The 24,101-nt window shown below is 42.9% G+C and overlaps 1 protein-coding gene across 1 annotated transcript in view; it reads right to left on the reverse strand.

Annotated features, from left to right (window-relative positions):
* PARP9 (poly(ADP-ribose) polymerase family member 9) overlaps window positions 1–24,101 on the reverse strand; it is a 614,444-nt gene that overhangs the window by 544,276 nt on the left and 46,067 nt on the right. The window contains exon 2 of the mRNA XM_086957420.1: window positions 13,342–13,486. Within this exon, the coding sequence (XP_086813546.1) occupies window positions 13,342–13,459 (118 nt within the window). The 5' untranslated portion in view covers window positions 13,460–13,486. The remainder of the gene's footprint in view (window positions 1–13,341; window positions 13,487–24,101) is intronic.

Here is a 24,101-nt window from a genome sequence, read left to right on the forward strand (position 1 = left end):
GACTGAAGGGGGCCGTTAGGTCGGAATCACTGGCCTGGAAACGGAGGAGCGGCGCAGGATTAAGGGCAGGTTTCTGTGGCGGGGGTTCTCTATGGACTTTATTGTGAGCAGTAATTGTGCGTTTACAATTGAAGGGGATAATACATTTCAGTACATCCCCCACAATGCCTACAGCACTGAATGATTGCAGCGGCCCCAACCAGGGGCGTGTCCCTGTAGGCCAATATATGAGGGATTAGGCACACCGCAGCACACTTACCTTCCGTTAAGAGCATTTGCATCAGCGTAATGCGTCAGGAATTGCGAAAGGCTGCTTTTATTTTACCTGCTGCACAAACTCTGCCCGTACCTGTGATTGAGGCTGGTAATCTCCGTTGTCTCCTCGTGTGCTGCTGAATTGGGACTACCATGTGTTTGCTTCTAAAGACGGCGGCCTGGCCGTCGAGACAGCACCACCCCAGTTTGACGACTGAAGTTGATATATCCTGAATCACTTCCCCTGTGCAAATGGATCTGACAGAGTTGCTCTCCAACCTATCAGGCATGCATATGTACCGTATTTTCCGGCGTATAAGACGACTTTTTAACCCCGTAAAATGTTCTGGAAAGTCGGGGGTCGTCTTATACGCCGGGTGTAAAATTTTATGGTATGTTTTCATGCGTTGTTTCATAGCGAGGACTTCACTCGAAGGTGTCAGACCGCTTCACAATAGGAAATAACAAGAAACAACACACCTTATGTTAAAAAATACAGCCACCGGCACTGGCAACGTCCACACCCAGGCCCCGCGCCATGAACTGTGCAAGTATCGAAAGCGAGCGTTTTTTCATAGCGAGGACTTCACTCGAAGGTGTTAGACCGCTTCACAATAGGAAATACAACACACCTTATGTTAAAAAATACAGCCACCGGCACTGGCAACGTCCACACCCAGGCCCCGCGCCATGAACTGTGCAAGTATCGAAAGCGAGCGTTTTTTCATAGCGAGGACTTCACTCGAAGGTGTCAGACCGCTTCACAATAGGAAATACAACACACCTTATGTTAAAAAATACAGCCACCGGCACTGGCAACGTCCACACCCAGGCCCCGCGCCATGAACTGTGCAAGTATCGAAAGCGAGCGTTTTTTCATAGCGAGGACTTCACTCGAAGGTGTCAGACCGCTTCACAAGCGAGCAAATGGCGCCATGAGTCTTACCTAGACTGCCGCTGCACACGCGCCTCCAACCGCTTGCACATCCCCAGGCAGACGAGGCAGCAGGACGAGGCAGCAGGACATCCGAAATATATAACGGGCAGCCAGCGCCGAAGATGGCAGCCCCCGCCGTGTTGCACGTTTGGCACGCGCTCCTCCACATGCACTCTCCATGACATGGGCATAGAAAGGGGACTGTAGAATGTTCCCGATGGCAGTAGAGCACTTGCCGTGATTGGCTGATTGTTGCAAACAAGAAAGGCAGTCTGGTGAGCAGATATTTACCGTACATGTGGTGGTGAAGACAGTACAGCACCAGTCTCTGCACCTGTTCATACTGTATAGCACCAGTACATACAGTGCAAATGGCTGACAGTCAAGAACCCATCAAGGCTTCAGCAGTACATACAGTGCAAATGGCTGACAGTCAAGAACCCATCAAGGCTCCAGCAGTACATACAGTGCAAATGGCTGACAGTCAAGAACCCAGCAAGGCTCCAGCAGTAGCAAGAAGAAGGAAATATGAAGCCAGTTACAAACTTAAAGTTGTGGATTTTGCCACGGAACATAATAACTGTGCTGCTGCAAGACAATATGGAGTAACAGAAAAGATGGTTCGGGCCTGGAGAGCAATGAGAAAGCATTAAGGAGTATGCCAAGGGGTAAGTGTGCATTAAGAAGAGGCACCCCACATTGGCCAGAACTCCAAAAGCATGTAGCAGACATGGTGAATGAGCATCGCCAAAGTGGTTATGTAGTGACCCGAAATAAAATACGATTGGTTGCACTTCAGTGGGCCAAATCTAACCCAGATCTCAGCAACAGATTTAAGGCCACTGTATCCTGGTGTACTAGATTCTTGGGAAGGCATAATCTGGTATTGAGGCAAAAGACAAAAATTGCCCAAAAATTACCTGCGGATCTTGATGCCAAAATGCATAGTTTCCATCGCTACGTTATTAAGCTGCGCAATGAACATGGCTATGCGCTAAGTAGTATCGGAAATATGGATGAAACTCCAATGAATTTTGATATGGTTGCAAACAAAACTGTCCATCAAAAAGGTAAAAAGACAATTTTAATAAAAACAACAGGACATGAGAAGTCCAGTTTTACAGTGGTACTAGCATGCACAGCTGATGGCGCAAAACTGAGACCAATGGTTATTTTCAAAAGAAAAACAATGCCGAAACTCAAGTTTCCTGTTGGGTGTTTTGTGCATGTGAATGAGAAAGGCTGGATGGATGAAGAAGGGGTAAAGCTATGGCTTGATAATGTATGGAGCAGGCAACCAGGTGGACTTCTACAAAGACGTAGTCTACTGGTGTAGGATATGTTCAGGGCTCATTTAACTCCAAGCACCAAGCAAAGGCTGGCAAGACTAAAAACAGATGCTGCAGTTATACCTGGAGGATTGACATCGTTGGTGCAGCCACTGGATGTGTGCCTAAACAAGCCATTTAAAGATCGCATCCGAGAACAGTGGAATGAGTGGATGGTTAGCGGTGAAAAAACATTCACAAAAGGAGGAAAAAAGCGTGCTCCACAGTTGGATGTTTTGTGTAACTTTGTCATAAAAGCCTGGAATGACATCGATGCAGAAACAGTCATAAAGTCTTTCAAGAAGTGTGGCATATCAAATTCATTAGATGGTATGGAGGACGACTACTTGTGGCAAGATGAAGAGGATGCCGAAGCCGAGACCACACCATCTGATACGGAATTACCAGATCCATACGATGACTGCCTTACAGATGTACCACAAGATCTCATTGATTTACTTATGAGATCAGATGACGAAGAGGAGGATTTTGAAGGCTTTTAAAGGGAACGTTGGCAAATCCTGTAAAAATCGCTTGGACTTATGAAAAGTTATGAAAAGTTTAATCCACTTGCACTGTTTCATGCACTAATTTATGTTTACCGTACCGTACATGTTTGATGACAAACAGGTATGTTCACAAGTGACAGTTTTTCATATGGTTCTAAATAAAAATATTGCGACTAAAGCAATATTGTTTATACAACCAATTTGTTTGAGTTCAGTCTTTGAGTGTGTACAATAAACGCTTAACACTGTCCACTGATAAAGCCTTACTGCTCACCCACAGGGAGGAGAATTAGAATCACTAATACGGTAAGCCCAAAATAAATTCTCGAAATGGCTATGCAGGACTGCGTTGGACTGCGCTGGAAGTGGGGGTAGTCTTATACGGCGAGTGTAGCACAAAACCTACATTTTATCAAGAAAAGTAGGGGGTCGTCTTATACGCCGGGTCGTCTTATACGCCGGAAAATACAGTAGTTATTACACAAGGGCTCACAGGAGGTGCTATGGTGAAAAATGTTCCATTTATAAATTCTTCAGCCACCAAAGCAGTAGTTGAGAGATCTCTTGTGTCACTGGAATGTACCTCTTGAATTCCATCTTAGTTGCTATCCTGTACTTGAGTAGATAGAGAAGCGAGGGTTTAGATGTAGTCAGGCACAAAGAATTATAAATATGCATGAAGTAATATGACTTGGCACTTTTAGAAAAGTTCTTGCTGGAGCCCGAGGTTAAGCAAGTACAGAGGCAAGGAGCTTCCTCAACTTCTCTACAATTTGTAGAAGGAGGTACACCTAGCCTAATTCCATTCTGAATCAAGCTCCTATAAGTGTCTGATCCTGTGAGGGTGTTAGAGGACATTTTGGGAGATTCATCAACAGAACATACATATGCAGTTTTGCATGACAAGCCCTGAAGAGTTGACTCCCTTGAAGATGCCACCAGAAACCAGTCGTCCATGTATGGAAACACGTGGAGACCTTGAAGATATACAGAATAGATCAGATGTGACATCATTTTGGTGAAGAACCTCATTGCTAATTTGATACCAAAGGGCAAGACTCGGAACTGATAGTGTTTCCCAAACATGGCAAATATCAGATATTTTTGGTGAGAGATCTCTATAGGAATATGGATGAATGGGTTGTTGGCAGTTCAAACAGCAGAAATATGGGAGGGGTGAAAGGATGAGGAGTGTTTTCCTTTCTTGAAAATCTGGTCTACTTTCGCTTCTAATTCCTGTGTGAACAATTTGTGATCAGCAAAGGGGAGGCAAAGCAATGTGTTTTTCTTAGCAGAATCAGCATGTCAATGCTGTAAAACTACGTTTTTTATTTCTGCGATGATAAGCACCTCAGATAGAGCGAATGCTCTGACTATATCGAATACAAAAATACACAATTTGCCTAGACCACTCGTTTTTAAACACAAACACAGTTAAAGGTCAAGAATATTTTTATTGAATTCTGACCAGGTATTTATATTTTATACCTTTGACTTTCTTTTTTATTTTAAAGATTTTTTCTACATTGATTAGCAAAAATAGGACCAACTGTACACATATTTACAATACTCAACACAGCGACTTATAAACCAAACATATCACAATATTTCAAAAAAATAAATCAAATCAACAACATCATCACAACAAAACAAATACACAATTAATATATATTTGTTTTCAATCAATAAGAGACGGAATTAAAACAAGGGGGAAAGAAGGAAAAAGGAAGGACAGAAGGTATACAATCCAGTTGATAGAACTATTTAATGACGTCTAAATGAACTAAGTGACTATGGTCACTTACTTTACTACACGACCCACAATCCTTATGGCCATATTTTTGGTATAAATTACGCCCAGACATTGAGCGGAATTTGCAAACAAAACAGGTGATGGACCGAATGTGGATCAGACATTGAGCGGCCATCTTTGATGAGATAGACCGGAGTTGAATTATTCAGTCGAGAGACACGAGGACCAGGTAAAGACTTCTGTCAGCGCTGCGGTAAGACCAAAGAAATGAGCGTAGCTAAAGGGGTTACAATGTTCCCTTTTTATTCTACAGAACGGCAAAGTGTGCGGCGTAGAGGCATCGCATTAATTACTGAGGCAATCAGGTAGGCTTTTAACGCTTTAAATCTAGCTGACACGAGTGGCAATTGCCGAAAGAGATAGTTTGGGAGAACTAAAACGCTGCTATATTTTCAGCCTCCCTCTTTGGAACTTCCTGACATGTTACAGCACTTCATGAAGTTGGCAATTAAACCCATTGGCTAACGTGAATAAGTGAAAGGAAACCGGATATACAAGCATAATAAGGTAGGCTTGTAAGCGGTTCCCTTTTCTCCTCTTTTTTTTCTTCTGTAATTAAGTCAGCAATTTTAGAAACCGGAACATCTTACACTCAATATTTTTTCCAACAGCCCTGCCCAGCGCACACCTCCAGAACGCTTTTGACTGCTCACGAAAGAAAGATCATTTAAGAATATAATAAGACAGTCTTTTACGATCCATCGTTTAAACTTGGTATGTAGTCCAAGCCAGTGACATTTCATTGGTTCATTGTGTGACTGTAATTGAGACTATCATGAATCTTTTTAAACAAAACTTTATTGTTTTGTTTTTATATCACACAGACAAAAGAAAAAAAAAGGCCCTGATGAGATTCCAGGAACTGGTTTCCTGGTTTCGAAACGCGTCAGCATATTGGGAGGCACACTTGGAGGATTAACTTGCATATTAGTTATTTATCAGTATTAGTTCATTTAGACGTCATTAAATAGTTCTATCAACTGGATTGTATACCTCCTGTCCTTCCTTTTTCCTTCTTTCCCCCTTTTTTTGATTCTGTCTCTTATTGATTGAAAACAAATATATATTAATTGTGTTTGTGTTTTGTTGTGATGATGTTGTTGATTTGATTTATTTTTTTGAAATATTGTGATACTGTTTAATATCTATGTGTCAGACCTTGCTATTGTCATCAAAGCATTTGGGATGAGCCTAACCTCCTATGCCGATGACACCCAATTGGTATTGGCCATTAAAGGGGATGGTGAGGAGGTAGCCACTCGTTTCACAAGAGGGATGGTAGCCATAGGTGACTGGATGGCCACGAACTGTCTTAAGCTTAATTCAGAAAAGACTGAAGTGGTCATTTTCGGTCACCTTTCTCCTGGCTGGTCATCAGTTTGGTGGCCGACATCGTTTGGATTGCCTCCTAGTCCAGCTCTCAAAGTTAGGAATCTGGGCGTTACCTTTGATGTGGGTCTTAATTTCATGGCGCATGCTAACAAGATGGCTGCCACGGCTCACATGAAACTTAAGATGATCAGGAAAATTCTACCTTTTTTACCGGATTCAGCCGGGAAAACTCTGGTCAGTTCATTGGTGTTGTCCGCCTTGGATTATTGTAACGCCCTCTTCCTACATGCCCAAACTCGAGTGACAAACAAGATGCAGTCGATTCAAAATGCAGCAGCCCGGCTGCTTTCGGGACTTCCCAAGTTTGCACCTGTTTCCAACACCATCAGGAAACTTCATTGGCTCCCGATACGCAGTCGAATTAAGTTTAAATCGCTGTGTATTGTCTATAAGGCACTCAACAATCAAGGCCCCCACTTTCTCAAACATAACCTTCTCCGTTACATACCAACTCGTTCTCTCCGCTCCACCCATCACAATCATCTAGTAGTACCACGTACGAGAACAGTCACCTGGGGCGATAGGCGTTTTTTGGTTGCCGCCCCAAAACTCTGGAATTCCCTACCTTCTTACATCAGGACCAGTCCATCCCTGCTTATATTTCGTAAACAACTTAAGACTTAGTTGTTTGATCAATAGTTAGGAAGGTTCCGTTGGTTCTCCTGGATGTTGACCTATGCCCTTTAGCCAGCGCCGAGACACCTACGGGTATTCGCCGCGCTTTAAAAATGACAATAAATAAAAAATAAATAAAAAATGATATGTTTGGTTTATAAGTCGCTGTGTTGAGTATTGTAAATATGTGTAAAGTTGGTCCTATTTTTGCTAATCAATGTAGAAAAAATCTTTAAAATAAAAAAGATGTCAAAGGTATAAAATATAAATACCTGGTGAGAATTCAATAAAATATTCTTGACCTTTAACTGTGTTTGTGTTTAAAAACGAGTGGTCTAGGCAAATTGTGTATTTTTGTATTTATAAAAGGTCCAGCCTATTCTACGTCCAAATACGGACCTATCTCCTTTGGGTTACTGACTATATCGAAGGCTGCGTTTGAGAGAGAGACTGTCTTTCCATACTTTCCAGTAGGGCTGTGCATTAAATTACTTCTCCAATGGTTTTAAAGTGTTGTTTAACGTCAGAAACTGGACTCTAACTTGTATAAGCTGCATATATGCTTGCTCTCATGGCCAGATTTGATCCCGCATTTGATTTTTGAAGTTTAGAGTCCACTCTCATCAATAGAGTCTGTAAGCATGTTCTCCTCTGCTACTGATGATCTCCCAACAAGATTTGCCACCAAGGAATCCCCCGGCACAGACTCTGGCATCTTTTTCTCTATTTTATCAAGAGGATATAACTTTGACATAAAATATAGCACCACAATGTTGTCCGTATCTTTACACTCTCTTAGAATGACTTCTAAGACATAGTGATGTATGGGTAATGAAGGAGTGTTCGATTTAAGCAACTGAAGTTGAAGTAGAAGGGACTTAATCAGCAGTGAATTCTGGACAGAATGTCAGGCATAAACTCTTATTCAATATATTTACCCTTTTGCTCATTATATTGAAAGACATCCTCTTCATCAGTAGCAGAAAAGATGTCAAACATTTTCAATTTATGTTTAGGAGTGTTTAGTTTTTGACAAGGTTAATGCCTCCAACAATATCTTCTCTACTTTCTTCTCAGAATCTGCATCATGTGAAAGTCTCCAAGATCTTTTTCTTGGAGAAGGACATTTGGAGGCGGATTAAAAAGAATAAGGGATAGAAGGCTCCACATGTCTAGCCTTTTTCAAGCGTTTCCCCGTGTTGTTCCTAAATTGCCTTGAAGTTCAGAAGGTCAAAAATATAGCCGTCTGAACACAATAATCAAGGGTCTAGTACAGATCAAACACATTCCCTTTAAGTAGTGAGAGCAGAAATAGGACCCGGAAATAATACAAATGAACATGCACCAAAATCCACCCTCAAAAATTACTTACGCACATGCATGATGTACTTGCAGAAAATATGAGGGTTAAGCCCTGGGCTCCTGATACCCACAGAGAACCTGGCATAAACAAAGAAGAAAAGTCACTGCCTCAGCTAGCTAACTCCTGGTTGCTCCAGAGTTAGCGGTCTACCAGTAGAAGAGGTCCAGGGATCCCAGCTTTCCTTCAGGGCCTTTATCTCCCATGTAGCATCACTTAACTCTCCAGTGCCTGGAAGCAGAGTCCAAATGCGGTAAAGGTGGGGGTCCAGTCATGCAGGGACCCCTTCGGATTTCATTGTTCTAGTAACAGCAGGAAAAATAATCAAGATGAATTTTGGGTAGTCACCCTTCTTATTGACCACCTCAAGGTTGGGCGGGTTACTATGATGGCCACTCTTTCTTCCTAATTTCTTTTTGCCTGTCATGATGTGAGATTCGCCTCCATACTTAATGACTGGGAGAAGGACGTAGCGATATTATGATACCAACCAGTGTACAACTGTGCGTAGGGGGGGGGGAGGGTAGAGGTTAAAAGCGCATGCAGTGGGCTTGTGTGAACTGTGTCTTCACTGGTAGTCTTTGTCACTGAGCAACGGCTATGCTGTGCAGGCAAGACCACCACCAATCAGGGCTCACGTTGTCCAAGGCATCAACAGAGAGCAGAATCCTGCAAGTACATATTAAAGGGGCCACTCAATGTTTTATGCCGTGTAGGACTAAAACCATCCTCTCGCTAAGGGACACTAACATTCTATTTCTTGTGAAGCTTGATGAGGAACAACTGAAAGAACCCTTGACAGCGCCACCGTACAGCAAGAAAATAAAATTACAAAAAGCTTCCAATATAATGTGCAGCACATGATTTTCTGAACCATGCACACCTCTTGCTGCTTTTTTTTCAAGGGCTTTAAGCTTAGAATCACAGATCCCCAGTGAATTCACTCAACTCTTCCGACAGATATTATATTGTATTGGGCAGCACCACTTTTAAAGTTACTCTGGCAGCCTAAGAAGCACCCCTCTCAAATGTGTTTAACAATCACAGATGTGAATTGACCTGCTACGTACTTCAGCGTGATGCAGTGGGCATACTTGGAGGATAGCCTTAACAATCTCAGTATTGGGTAAGTAAAAAGGACTGTTTTAAACATAACAGGCAATAGAAAATATTCCTGTGTAGCTTTTTGCCAAGGAATCTCAACTCAACATCAAGGCACATCTTCAGAGTTCAGGTTATGTGCATCATTCTCTTCAAGCATGTGAGCAACACTGGTGGGCCTCGCCTGTGCCCGAGATTGGTCTCTAGTAATGAGAGAAGTCTGCCTTTGTCTAACAATCACATATAAACTGATAAAGCCTTCAGATGGTAATACTGTGATGGTTTGCTTAAAATCTCTGAAGCTAAAAAGTGGTCATTACTCAATGAAAATAGGCATAGCGTATCAGCAAGAAAAGGTCTGTAGAACCCAACATCACGCAGCTACTCAAAGGCTGAAGGGGTGGCACTGTACGATTGTACCAAAAAACAATTGAGTCGGTAATATTGACTTCATAAAATAAATGAGTCACTTGTTCGTTTATTCACAACACTCTTCCTTATTTTACAGTTCATTCACTCAATCTTTAATTTGCTTTGGTATTAAGAGGCCACCTTGACGGTCAGTGGCACTGGAGGGAACGTTCAGCCCTAGGCTCAGCTCTGGAACTGCCCTAAGGTTATTGACGGATTCCTTTTAAGCCTCTCTGATTGGTGGTTTATCCAAATTTCTGAAGTGCGCTCTGACTTCCCAAGGGTCAGGAATACTCTACTCTCTATGTCTGGTGGTCCAATATAGCTTTGAAGATCTGGAACAAGATGCGCTGCCACGTGAACCTTGAAATAATTCCTAGATAAAACACGTAATCACATTGTTTCTTGATTCTAAATCGGCCCAGCCAGTTTACTAACTACTTACTACAAGGTGTTCGCTAAACTAAACAGATGCGATTTTTAACTCAAATTCCAGTCACAAGCTTAACAGTCCAGATATAAATACCTCCTGGCATTACATTTGTTTCATTGTTCTCCAATTCCACAGAAATGACTTAAATCACACCAAGCACAGAGGCTACCTTGGCACAAGCTGCATTTTCTCAAGTTCAGTTTAATTCTGTCAATCAGTTTTAAGTACAGCAGCAAGCAGAAATTACTGTGGGGACTTGAATGCAAAATAAAATTGTTGGGTCTCTCTATATGGCCTACATTTGATCAATCTGCATGAATCTTCCACAATCCATCGGACTTGAATGTAGATTTTTATATTTTGTGCAGAACAGCCAATGGCAGCCACAATTATTAGGGATCGAAACAGGCTTTTCCTACTGTATAAACATTGGCAAACAATGTAGAAATAAAAAGTTATAAAAAAGATTTAGAAAAATAAATCTTCATATTTCTTTAATAACTTGGAGATAAAAACACGTGCAAGAGATGGGTGCAACGATAAAAAACACTGAACACACTCAAAAAAGGAGAAGCACTCCGTCCAAGCATATCAATCAAAAAGTCGGACAAATCATCTAGTAAGTAAATGTGCAAGTATTTTGGAAGCAAAAACAACAAGCATTGGCATAGCCAATAGGTCTCGTCTTTTGGTACTAATAAGTGTTTGGGCAGAGATATTGACTTTGTGTTTTTTTATAAGCTGTGTTGTACAGAAGCCTGCGGTATGCTGAAAAGTTATAATAAAGAAGTGTGAGAAGCATTTGTGTTACCTTAGATATAACCAAGAAAGTATTATGTACAACAGAATGACCATATTAAAAAGTATTAATAATAAGTAATGACGTGAGGTTTTTTTAATGTTTGAATGCTGGCAACTTTTATCTGCCTGTCCCAATCGTTGTTTATTATGCTTTTTATTGTTAACTCCTTAACCGCTGCGCAAATTTCAACGTGGTGGGGGAGTTCTAAAGAGTGGGCGGGCTGCATTGGTCAACGGTCGCCAGCAGCACTGGGCAGGTAGTGCTCGTGTAGGCCAGCGGTTAAAGGGGTGGGTATAAATAACAGGAGGGTGAAGGTTAGTTAGTTAGTGAGAGTGATAGATTTAGTGAGATAGTTATTGAGAGATAGTGAGAGAGTTAGTTACTTAGTGAGAGAGAGAGAGAGTTAGTTAGTGAGAGTGGTAGAGTTAAGTGAGTATGACAGAGTGAGAGAATTAGGTAGTGTGAGAGAGTTAGTTAATGGGGAGAGAGTAGTAAGTTAGTGAGAGAGTTACTGTTTTTTTAGTGAAAGTGAGGAAGTGAGTTAGTTAGTGAGAGTGAGTTAGTTAGTAAGATATTACTATAGCACCTAATGCCAAGCAGCGGTATATGAATATATATTATAACACCGTAAGTCAGACACGGGTAGCATCCAATGCTACAAAGCACTGCATGAAGAGAAGATTGTTAGAGCACCTAAAGCCAGAACAGCACAGCATGAACGGATATTACTATAGAACGTAATGCCAAGTAGTGCTGCATGCATTTAAAGATAGATGCGACGATCCCCTAATTGCAAGCAAGCTTTGTGGACAGATAGCACTGTACCTAATGCCATGCAGTGCTATAGGAAGAGACAGCACTATGGCACCTAGTGCCAAGTAGGGCTGCATTGGTGCATTTTTGGCTCTCTGACAGATTTCCTGGGACCTGTGCTATAACTAGCAGATATCCAGGGGTACAGGGGAAGTTTTTCTCAGATGTTGTTCTTGGGAGGGGGAGGTGAATCGGGGTGCTTGGACTCGAGGCGCGCAGCGCGTGCGCCTGGCGCGCAGGATCCCTCTGAAGATAAAATTACCTTGCTGGTGAATATGCGCAGTATCCCTTCTCATCCCAGCAGAGGGTGTGTCAAGCTCCCCCCAAATGGCGTCTTAGCCGCATGATCTGCCGGACGGCGGCGCTGCTAAGATGTCATCTACAAAATGCCGGAGGCGGTGATGAGCCTTTTCTGGTATAAGGTGGTAGTTTGCAAAGCCCTACATATAATTATCGTAAGTGTGTGTCTAAACACGAGGGAAGAAACCACGGCAATCTTATACCCCGTGAAATGGTTATCAGTACAAAGCTTTCAGCTGCCGCGTCCCTGGCGAGTGACAGATCAAACATGGCTCTGTGAAGTGCCGCGTGGCGAGACATGCGGCTCAAAGCATTGGTGCGAGGTAGGGGGTTGTCCCGCTGCTCACCTCTGCAGACCATGGACTGCAGAGTGGAGGGAGGGGAGGCCGCTTCTAGAGACTGCCTCGTCGAAAAGAAAAAGGCCAAGGAGAGGGTCAGACACACGGAGAGGCCCATCAGCGTCAAGCCGTGTCACGCCCATTATGGGTCTAGAAGCCCCACAAGCAGACCTACTCAGTGCGACGACTGGCAGGGCTTTCAAAGCCCTAAACTTGGTGCAAAAGTAACACTAGAAGGTGTGGTGTGCCACGATCGTTTCAATGCGCGCTCTGGGCGCTACAGTGTAACGCGGCGTGGGCTCCGGCGCCTCCTCCTCTGGTGTCACTTCCAAAACCTGTCAGTCAAGATGATTGACAGGCTCATTGCTGGCCAGCAGCTTGGTACCTATGGCCAGAGCGGTCACCAAACTTTCCATCTTAAGAAAAGCCACGAGCCACCAGGGCACAAGTCCAAAATAAGCACAGTGCGATTGCACTGCAAGGAATGTGAGGTATGCAGCTGGCACCCGGCCGTGCTGCTGCTCGCTCCCGAGCTCCCTTGGCCAGGGGAGAGAGAAGGCAGGACATGCACCCGCCGTTGGCCAATTGCGTGCAGTCTTTCTTAGAAAGACGTACGAAAAGGCCAATAGCGTGGGAGCAACAAAAAAAAAAGCACACACCCAAGCGTGTGGTCCGAGTTGAAAGTCCTTACTAGAAGCCTTGCAGAGCAGCGCATGCGCCCTGGCTCAAGCGAGACCTAAAAAGGTTGACAGAGATTCAAAAGCATCTCAAGAGTGATCACCATGTGAAGACTATGCAGGAGCTAGCAATACGGCTACACACACATTCGCAAGTCTCAGAACCACATCTGTAGGCACAAACCTGGAAGTGATACAGAGTTTATGAAAAACCCTTGCCAGGAAAGAGAGTTCCAAATGGAAGTGGAAAAGGGTACCTGTAGTGAAGGTGGATCCCCTTTCTCCAGCACGAGAATCCATTGCAGACGTGTGTTGCCCAGCCATGTTGTTGCTTGTGGATGGTCCAAATCCAAATAAATTCAAAATGAATGCCATGCAGTTTTCAAACAACGAACCAGCGGTCTGTAGAGAAAAAAAATTAAGTGTAAGATGAAGAGGGAATGCTGGTGTCCGAAATACCAACAGCATCAGATGTTGAAAAAAGATTCAGAGATAACTCAACTTTTTAATCTGCCTTTTTTTGTGTGAACCAGTTGTAGTTATAAGCAACTGAGAAACATATGGCAGAAAATAAGAACAAATGCTGGCAAAGCCCCTATGGTTACCTAATGTGCAGGGCATTAAGATATGGGTGGGATACACTGTGATGTATCCCATCTAAGGGCCACTGTCTTTTTCAGGTTCTCTTAATTCCTAGAAAACTATGGGGCATATGTAGGTAATTCACATTTTGCGTATCTCAAATAGCGATTTTTAAGGAATCGCTATATTGAGAATTGCAAAATGGAATGTAGGTAATAATTCGCAACTTTTTTGCGAATCCCTAAAATTCCTTAATTGCGATTAGCAAATTGCGAATCGCAATTAAGGAATGAGTGTCCCATTCATTCCTATGGGCATGAGGCCCATAGGAATGAATAGGGATACATTCTCAAATTGAGATTTCCTTTGAGAAAATCGCAATTTGAGAATCGCAATCCCAAGGGTGCCAGGGTGTCCAAAGGACACCTGTTGCACCCCTGGAATGTGCCTGTAAGTACATGTGGCGCACAAACATGCCCTAAGGGCATGTCTGTGCGCCACATGGTACTTTGAATTTTTTAAAAAAAATGCATTTTGACAAGAAAATTGCAAAATTAAATCTACTTGGAGTAAGTGGTATTTTGCGATTCCTTAAGCCAAAATCGCAATTTAAAAGGCACCCCTACATAGCATTTAAGGAATCGCAAAATTGTGATTCCTTAAATGCTTGAGCAAAATAAGGAATCGCAATTTTTGCGATTCCTTATTTTGCTATGTGGCAACTACATACCAAATCGCTGTTTGCGATTCGTTTGCGATTCGTAAACGCTGGAATTCTGCGAATTCCGGCGTTTGCGAATCGCAAACGGCTTCCTACATATGCCCCTAAATCCACTAAGTCAAGCAGGGTTTCTTTACAAGTAGTCACACTACATGCAAAATATGAGTACAGAGAATACATGCATCCTTATCCAGCTGGATAAATGTCAAAAAGGTCACCATCAGGTTGAAACTGAGGAAAGACAAAAACGGAATCTACCACAATTGGATTTATGTTACAGAAGGCTGACAACGTTCTTACTGCCCCATCGACCCCTCACTTCTGAGTTTCACTTGGATAGGCACCATGGGTCCCATTTACAGCCTGTCAGAAGACATGCAGTCTGAGTGCTGTCTTTGACAGCAACCGTACCTTTATTCCTTATATAAACTCACTCATCAATGTGTAATCTACCACCTTTGCGTATTTTAGGGCTCCACATTTTCCTCTAATTCCTCCAAAAGATTGCACTAGATCACCATCAAGTTATTTCACATCAGTTACTGTAACAAGATTATTACTGGTCTCCCACAAAATTTATTAGACAAAAAAATTAGTTTCCCTTTCTCACGACTCCAAGGTTCTGAAATGGCAACTTGTGGTTTAAGGGTTTTAAGTAAATAAACACAGGCATACAAAGTAAAGCAGTTCAGCCTTACATGAACACACAAACCAATACAAACATACACAAACATGCATCCATGTACACAGATAAAACGCCTACACACACTAAAACAATATACATACAGGCCCCCAAACACACATTCTGAAACTAGTACAGGTACCTATGCACAAAGTCTAAGAACATTCACTCACACATGTACTCAAACAACACTTAGACAGACAAAAAGGCATACATGTGTACACCAGCAAGGAGGAGTGAAAATAAAGTTTTGAAATGTATTTTACACTTTACTTCTGGAAGTTTAGAATAAATTGATATATGGAGTAAAATACAAGTAACTGTGATTCCCAATAGGAGCATTCTTATGAGCGTTAATAATAACAAACGCATTCATTTTAAACCGTCGCTATTTATTTTATGTAATCCATGCTGCCTTTGAAGCTGGAAATTTACATACATGAACGGATTCATTGTGTTGCATCTCACATGCAGTCTTCGGGTTAAGCAGCAAGCAGATGATCTTCTTAAAGCAGGTCTCTACTGAGCTACCTAACCTGCAAATATTATTATGGCAGTGAGCAGAAACTTACGTAGAATTCTATTAACCTGTTAAACTCCATTTTTTAGGTCTTCCCTACCAGACAGCTTATAGCTGTCCATAGATCAAAGCTGCTTGTGGACCAGTGCTATAACTTACAGCATGCTTAGAACTTGCCCACTGTTAACTATTAGTTGGCTTTATAGCCACTTTAATTTACTGACTTCTTTTTCAATAGCATGCCTTCCTCTTCTTGTGTCTGTCCCTCTGCTGGCCTCTTTGCCATTCTGGTGACCGGCTGACTTGTGCCCTTCCACTGCTCATGTTTAGGGCACTTATTATGTTCCTTTTAGTTAAACATTTCCTGAAAGCATTTGTTTTCTTACTTCTCTCATGTGCTGCTGTTATGTTTATATCTAGGACCCTAATTCAATATTCCCGATGTATGCCCTTGTGAGGTTATAATCAATAATATCCTGATAAAGGCATAAGAATCAGATCCATATTCAATAATAGCCCATGCAGTCCAAAGCACAGCACGGCTACTCCCATCGACTCCTAGAAAGCACAACGTGTTCTTTAAACAAACCAAGCCTCCAGCAGCCCAGGAAAATCCCCCCTGCTCTTGTTTTGATTTCAACAAGAACTCCTGAAGTCCAGAAAGAACTGTTAGTTCTTAGTGACGTCTTATGTCCAACCTTACGTCAAACCCGGCACCTTCCAGGTATAAAATACCAACAGTTGCCTTAAGCAAACACACGGTGGTTTGGAGCAGAGCGGCCGTCTACTTGCCCGAGAGCCCAGCTGATGAGAGAGCCCACGGAAAGCCGCCCCTCCCGTTTGACGCACTGAGAGAGACGCTGTCTTTTTCTCCAGCCGAGAAAATCCAGCTCCGGTGTTTCCAGCCTACTCTTGCGGGTGGCTGGGATATCGAGTCCTGAGGAAAGAGATACCAGACCTCCCACATTCTATTACCAAGGTACGGAGCTGACTAAACCCTTAGGAGAATTCTTGATGCAGATCCTTGGCAAAACTAATCTTAACCAACTTAACCTGCTACTTACTTACTCTTTCCCAAGTATTAGGCTTAGGTCAGGTACACCGGGGTAGGCGTAGTTAGAAGCACCAGTTGAGTACGTTAGTCAATGTTTTTATATATGTATATATTTTATCTATTTTAAGTACTATATGGCTCAGAAACCATATCAATGCTTTAACAGTATTATTTCATAATACTACTTTTACTGTACGCACTTTACTTCATGATAAGTATTGCAATTGTGGCAATTCATTTCTCTTGCATGAGAAGGAAGACTGCTCAATAAATAACATCACTTTATTGAAAACGCCCGTCTCTCTATTTCTCTGCATTCTGGTGGAACTAAGCATGCACGATTGACTGAGTAAAATAGCTGCCTATTGTTTTCACACAACTCTAGAGATACACTCTTATTCTGAGGGAGCAAAGTTGTCATGTTTATGCGGTTGTCAGAAACTGAATCCCTTCTTGTCTGAGTCAGGGAAGTCCACCCCTCGCTATTCATTCAAGAAAGTTTCTAGTGACCTCTGAGCTTGCTGGCTCAAACCTGAATTAAGTTTAACATAGTCAGTAGAGACCTAGATGACCTCAGTCCTAAGTCTACACTGCTGTTTATGCTATTCCAATGCGCAGAGCCTATTGGGAAAATAGGAACTACACTACACTGCTTTTCCGCCTTCATATCCCCCCGCCAGGTCTTCTCCTTAATCCACCCCTTGATTGCTCACCTATTCCTCCCAGGCCTTCAGATAGGTTAATTTAATGTAACTTTTTTTAGAGGGTGACTTTGCACCTCTCCTTTATTGCTGCCAATAATGTTAGTAGCCATATACACAGCAGTACTGACACCCAAAAAATAAGAAAAGAAGAATGTAGTATTCCGAAACTCACTGTCAGAAAGTGGATTTTTATTTGGGGTGGGAGGTCGACCAACTAAAGCTATCCAGTCAGGGTGAACCTCAAAAGTCACTAAATTAACCAGAGTTCAACACCCATTTAGCTATGACACAGAGCAGGCAGCCTTAACTAAGAGCAATGTGTAAAGTGTTTATACAAAGTACCACACCAGCAACAATTAAAATACTAAACAATAAAAACCCCAAACCGATTAGAACAATATAGCACATTTTAATAAACAAAATGATAAAAATCGAATATGTGAATTTAACGATATGAGTTTTAAAATTTCTAAGTGAAAATAGAACTAAAGAGGGCTAAGCACCATTCATAGCTCATGGTTGTGGGAGACTACTCTCTAGGTGCACTTTGAGCTCCACCGCTTACTCCGTCATAACAATGGCGGATATCCCGTCAGCCGAAATAGAAATCCCATAGAATATAATGGGATTTATTTTTCAGTGGGGGGATATCTATCACCGTTGTGACAGAGTAATCCGTCCGCCAAGATCTAAATCAGGCCGTTAATTTGCAAAATGGAAGCAAAAATCTTTTAGTGGAGCAAGGCAGCAAGCTGTATCCGGGAGGGTCTCACAAAAGTTTAAAAAGTGTTGCACAAGATCTCGCTGAAGCTGTTGGTTTTTGCAAGAAAAGCTCCGAGTAGAAAAAGTCAAAATCCTCGCTCAGAGAAGTTATGGCATCAGCCAGATACTCTTGATGCCTTCACCCAGTCCGGAAATCAACACAGGGACTTAGTCTCTTTTTTGGAGATCAAATTCCTCCAAAGGGGCAAGGAGGCAGGCTGTCATAAAACCGGCCTCTCGGGGGCTGATACTTCCTCGCTGAGGTCCTACGGAAATGGATTTGGATCTGTTTCTTCAACCCGGGGAGGTCGCACCTTTAATAGATTGATTCTTGTCAGTGGTACCGGTCATACAGAGGTTTAGAAGTCCTAAATGTGCAGGGGCAACCCTACCCACTATTGTATCAGTTCCTGTTTGCCCTACTGCAAACAATCCCACAATGCAAAAAATGGAGAAACCATTCCTGCCTTATGCAGAGCCTTTGTGTCCATACAGAGGTGTGGCCAGCCTAGGGGACAAAGGACTGCCTTCTCAGGCCTAACCTTACATTTACTTGTGAAAGGGCAGGCCCATGTACAAGTTAGTGAAGTTGCTGGGTTCACCATACTGGTCTTTTTGCAAGGGAAATAAACCCCCCCACCCCCCCACACAGGCCATTGTTCCTGCCTGGGAGCAGCATGTGTATTAAAAATCAAACTTTACCAATGAACTGGACTTTTAATAGACAGGAAAATTAGTCTTTGAGGCACTTTTGTAGCTGATGTTACCTGTCAAACATTAAAGATTAAAGTTTGTAATTTGTACTTTGACCTTTTCTAGTATTCAGCTACAGACCTGCCAGAGAAAATAGTTTTTGAGCTAGTCACTGGAGGAACATGCCTATTTTAATTTTGCACATGTTCCATTTTTAAATATCAGGCACCCTACCTGGCGGGTGACAAGGTGTACTTATGAGTGACTTATTCATAATTAAAAACATTGTTTCCCGTCTGTCCAAAAGGATTATTTCGACAGGTCTGTACAGCAGGTTTTGGGTTGCTGCACTTAGGGTACACAAGGTAGGCCTGAAGCCATGTGTTCTCTTTCAGGATAGTGAACGGCACAATCAGTACTGCAATCTACAAATTATATTTAACTTTCCATGCAATATGTGTATTTCTAAACCATATACTATGGCCTTACAGGAAAGTTAAATATACCAATTGGGGTAAGCCAATTGCAACATGTTAAAAGGGGAGCACAGGCACTTTACTCCCGGTTATAAGGGGTAAAGTGCACTAGTTCTAAATCGAGCAAAACAGATAGGGCAAAAACTGTAGGGGGGGGACCACGCAATCAAATGGTCATTTCCTTCACTCATCCCTTAGGCATCAATGCAAAAGGCCCATTCTGGCCTTGCACTCTGGCTCTTTGAATGACTTGTCCTTCCTCGTTCATTAAAAGACCAAGCCAGCAGGATGGAGGCACCTACGTTCATAGAGTGAAAAAACAATAGATGTAAGAATGAAAGGACTAGTGAGTTATCTTGAACAAGGTGAATTAAAAAGTTCTTGAGTCGTGCTAGGATGTATATAACGTGGAGCAAGGATGTCCATTGGCTCCTACTTTTCCAAGTCATTTTGTCAAGAGGAATAATATTTCTTGATAGTGTCCCAAAAACTTCTTGGCAGTGGACAATACTTCATTAAAATGGGAAACAATTCATGTAGAACCTCCTTGGAGCTTGACACTTCTGTGCAGATCTTTACTAGATTTAGTCCAAACATTTACAAGCCTGCTTACCGTCTTTCTTGAATTTGCTAATACTAGATGAACTCTAGGAAAATATGTAAAGGCAAAGAAGGGGACAGTTCACCTTAATTGGCAATCCGAGCACCCAAGACACAGATGGCCTGTTGACACTTCTTTTTTAAGAGCGTTCTGGTCCTTCTAGTTGTGCTGTAGTGTTCATATTGCTTCACAGTTTATTGGATCACTGTTATGGCTATGGAGTCCCTAGTCTATCCAGAGAAATTTTCATGGGTGAATGTGTGTTTGTTATACTGTTGTGCAGTGCTTGAAATTGTGGAAAATTGCTGGTCCCACAGCCCACTGTGACACAATCCGTGGAGATGCTGATATACCAACCATCTATGTTGATCCTCATTAATCTTAAAGCCACTTGATAACACCTTGGCCCGCTTTGGAATGAAACAATTCTGTTCTTAAGTACATCTGTAGGCTCACATTGGAAAGGTTTTGGGACATCTGTTAAAAAATAGACCATCTTATATACACAATATCATTCTCAGTCACAGGCAAGTTTGCTTTAGTTTGAACAATAGCATCATTGAATATATGTTCGGGGGTTCCTGTTTAATATTTATTGATTGCTCTTGCCATATGACACTCCTCCTAATCGCACCTGTGGTCCTAGGTTTTTGTTTTTTTTTGTTAACTTTATTCAAGTACAACATCACACCGCATACAAACAAAAAAACAAACAGGTACATCACATTACTCCGATTGTATACAGAATAAGCATGCATCACAGTATTTGTTACACAGTATAGCATATACATATGTTAATCCATGACCAAGAGATCAATCATCAGGGGGGTTGTCAGGAGAATTTGAACAGTGGGATGTCAGCAGATAAGAAGTAATGGGGGCCCAATAGCCTTTAGGCTTTGACGGTAATGGGAGTTCTTCAGCATAGTAGGAAAACTGAACCCTACAATATGTGACGTCCTCCAACCACTGTTGCAGTTTGGGGCCATTTCTACCATCCCAGTTTTGAGCCACTTTTCTTTTTGCTAACAAAGAGCAATCGCCACCAGTCTCTGATTCTGCGGCTTTAAGTGTACCGTAAGGCCCAACTGACATACCTTTGGTGTACATCTCACCGGTTCAAAGACAATATCAGACAAGGCCTTTGTATACTGCTCCCAGAAATTGTGCACTCGATCGCAAAACCACGCCAAGTGCATGAAGTCTGCATCTTGCATTGTTTACCGGTAGCCAACTCTCTCAGCACATATCTCTGTAACTGCTTGGGTGAATAATACAACCGTTGTAGATATTTAAAATGAATGATACGAAAATTACAATTAGCTGTTAAAAATCTGGTTAGAGGTCAGCCGTAGTCCCAATCCTTTCCTGTGATAGGTAGGTCAAGAACGTCATTCCATCTCTCCATACCTCTGCTGTGTTGTGTGGTGCAGTGTCTGCCTGCATTGCAATGCATAAACAAGTGACTAGTTTCAGACGGGAGGGACTTGCAAGCATAGCCTATAGCTGCTTCAATGTCAGCGGTTCGGCAGGGTGCAATGTATATAAAGTTTTAAGGGCCTCCTTCAATCTATAATATGTAAATACTAACAGTTGGGTACTTGGTTTACGTGCCTGTATAGCCTCCAGGGTAAACAAGCATTTACAATGCAATGGTCTCGGCATCATTAAAGGTGGAGCTATTGGCATTGCTAATGACATTTCTTTTTTTTCTTTAAATTATAAATAGAGGGCATTGTCATTTACATTGCCAATACACAGCACTCTGCACTCAACAGCACACACCACTCTGCACTCAACAGCACACACCACTCTGCACTCAACAGCACACACCACTCTGCACCTGCACTCACTGCTCTGCACACTCACTCTGCACTCACTACTCTGCATTCCGCACTCACTACTCACTGCTCTGCACTCACTGCTCTGCACTACCTGCTCTGCACTACCTGCTCTGCACTACCTGCTCTGCACTACCTGCTCTGCACTCACTGCTCTGCACTCACTACTCTGCACTCACTACTCTGCACTCACTACTCTGCACTCACTACTCACTACTCTGCACTCACTACTCACTACTCTGCACTCACTACTCACTACTCTGCACTCACTACTCACAACTCTGCACTCACAACTCTGCACTCACTACTCTCCACTCACTACTCACTACTCTGCACTCACTACTCACTACTCTGCACTCACTACTCTGCACTCACTACTCACTACTCTGCACTCACTACTCTGCACTCACAACTCTGCACTCACAACTCTGCACTCACAACTCTGCACTCACAACTCTGCACTCACAACTCTGCACTCACTACTCTGCACTCACTACTCTGCACTCACTACTCTGCACTCACTACTCACTACTCTGCACTCACTACTCACTACTCTGCACTCACTACTCACTACTCTGCACTCACTACTCACTACTCTGCACTCACTACTCTGCACTCACTACTCTGCACTCACTACTCTGCACTCACTACTATGCACTCAATATTCTGCACTCACTACTCACTACTCTGCACTCACTACTCTGCACTCACTACTCACTACTCTGCACTCACTACTCACTACTCTGAACTCACTACTCACTACTCTGCACTCACTACTCTGCACTCACTACTCTGCACTCACTACTCTGCACTCACTACTCTGCACTCACTACTCACTACTCTGCACTCACTACTCACTACTCTGCACTCACTACTCACTACTCTGCACTCACTACTCACTACTCTGCACTCACTACTCACTACTCTGCACTCACTACTCTGCACTCACTACTCTGCATTCACTACTCTGCACTCACTACTCTGCACTCACTACTCACTACTCTGCACTCACTACTCACTACTCTGCACTCACTACTCACTACTCTGCACTCACTACTCACTACTCTGCACTCACTACTCTGCACTCACTACTCACTAATCTGCACTCACTACTCACTACTCTGCACTCACTACTCACTACTCTGCACTCACTACTCACTACTCTGCACTCACTACTCTGCACTCACTACTCTGCACTCACTACTCTGCACTCACTACTCTGCACTCACTACTCACTACTCTGCACTCACTACTCACTACTCTGCCCTCACTACTCACTACTCACTACCCTGCACTCACTACTCACTACTCTGCACTCACTACTCTGCACTCACTACTCTGCACTCACTACTCACTACTCTGCACTCACTACTCACTACTCTGCACTCACTACTCACTACTCTGCACTCACTACTCTGCACTCACTACTCACTACTCTGCACTCACTACTCACTACTCTGCACTCACTACTCACTACTCTGCACTCACTACTCACTACTCTGCACTCACTACTCTGCACTCACTACTCACTACTCTGCACTCACTACTCACTACTCTGCACTCACTACTCACTACTCTGCACTCACTACTCACTACTCACTACTCTGCACTCACTACTCTGCACTCACTACTCTGCACTCACTACTCTGCACTCACTACTCACTACTCATTACTCTGCACTCACTACTCACTACTCTGCACTCACTACTCACTACTCTGCACTCACTACTCACTACTCTGCACTCACTACTCACTACTCTGCACTCACTACTCACTACTCTGCACTCACTACTCTGCACTCACTACTCTGCACTCACTACTCTGCACTCACTACTCACTACTCACTACTCTGCACTCACTACTCACTACTCTGCCCTCACTACTCACTACTCACTACTCTGCACTCACTACTCTGCACTCACTACTCTGCACTCACTACTCTGCACTCACTACTCACTACTCTGCACTCACTACTCACTACTCTGCACTCACTACTCACTACTCTGCACTCACTACTCTGCACTCACTACTCACTACTCTGCACTCACTACTCACTACTCTGCACTCACTACTCACTACTCTGCACTCACTACTCACTACTCTGCACTCACTACTCACTACTCTGCACTCACTACTCTGCACTCACTACTCACTACTCTGCACTCACTACTCACTACTCTGCACTCACTACTCACTACTCTGCACTCACTACTCTGCACTCACTACTCTGCACTCACTACTCTGCACTCACTACTCACTACTCATTACTCTGCACTCACTACTCATTACTCTGCACTCACTACTCACTACTCTGCACTCACTACTCACTACTCTGCACTCACTACTCACTACTCTGCACTCACTACTCACTACTCTGCACT

The sequence above is a fragment of the Lissotriton vulgaris genome, chromosome 2_1 (assembly GCF_964263255.1).
Source record: "Lissotriton vulgaris chromosome 2_1, aLisVul1.2, whole genome shotgun sequence".
In the NCBI taxonomy this organism is placed as follows: Eukaryota; Metazoa; Chordata; class Amphibia; order Caudata; family Salamandridae; genus Lissotriton; species Lissotriton vulgaris.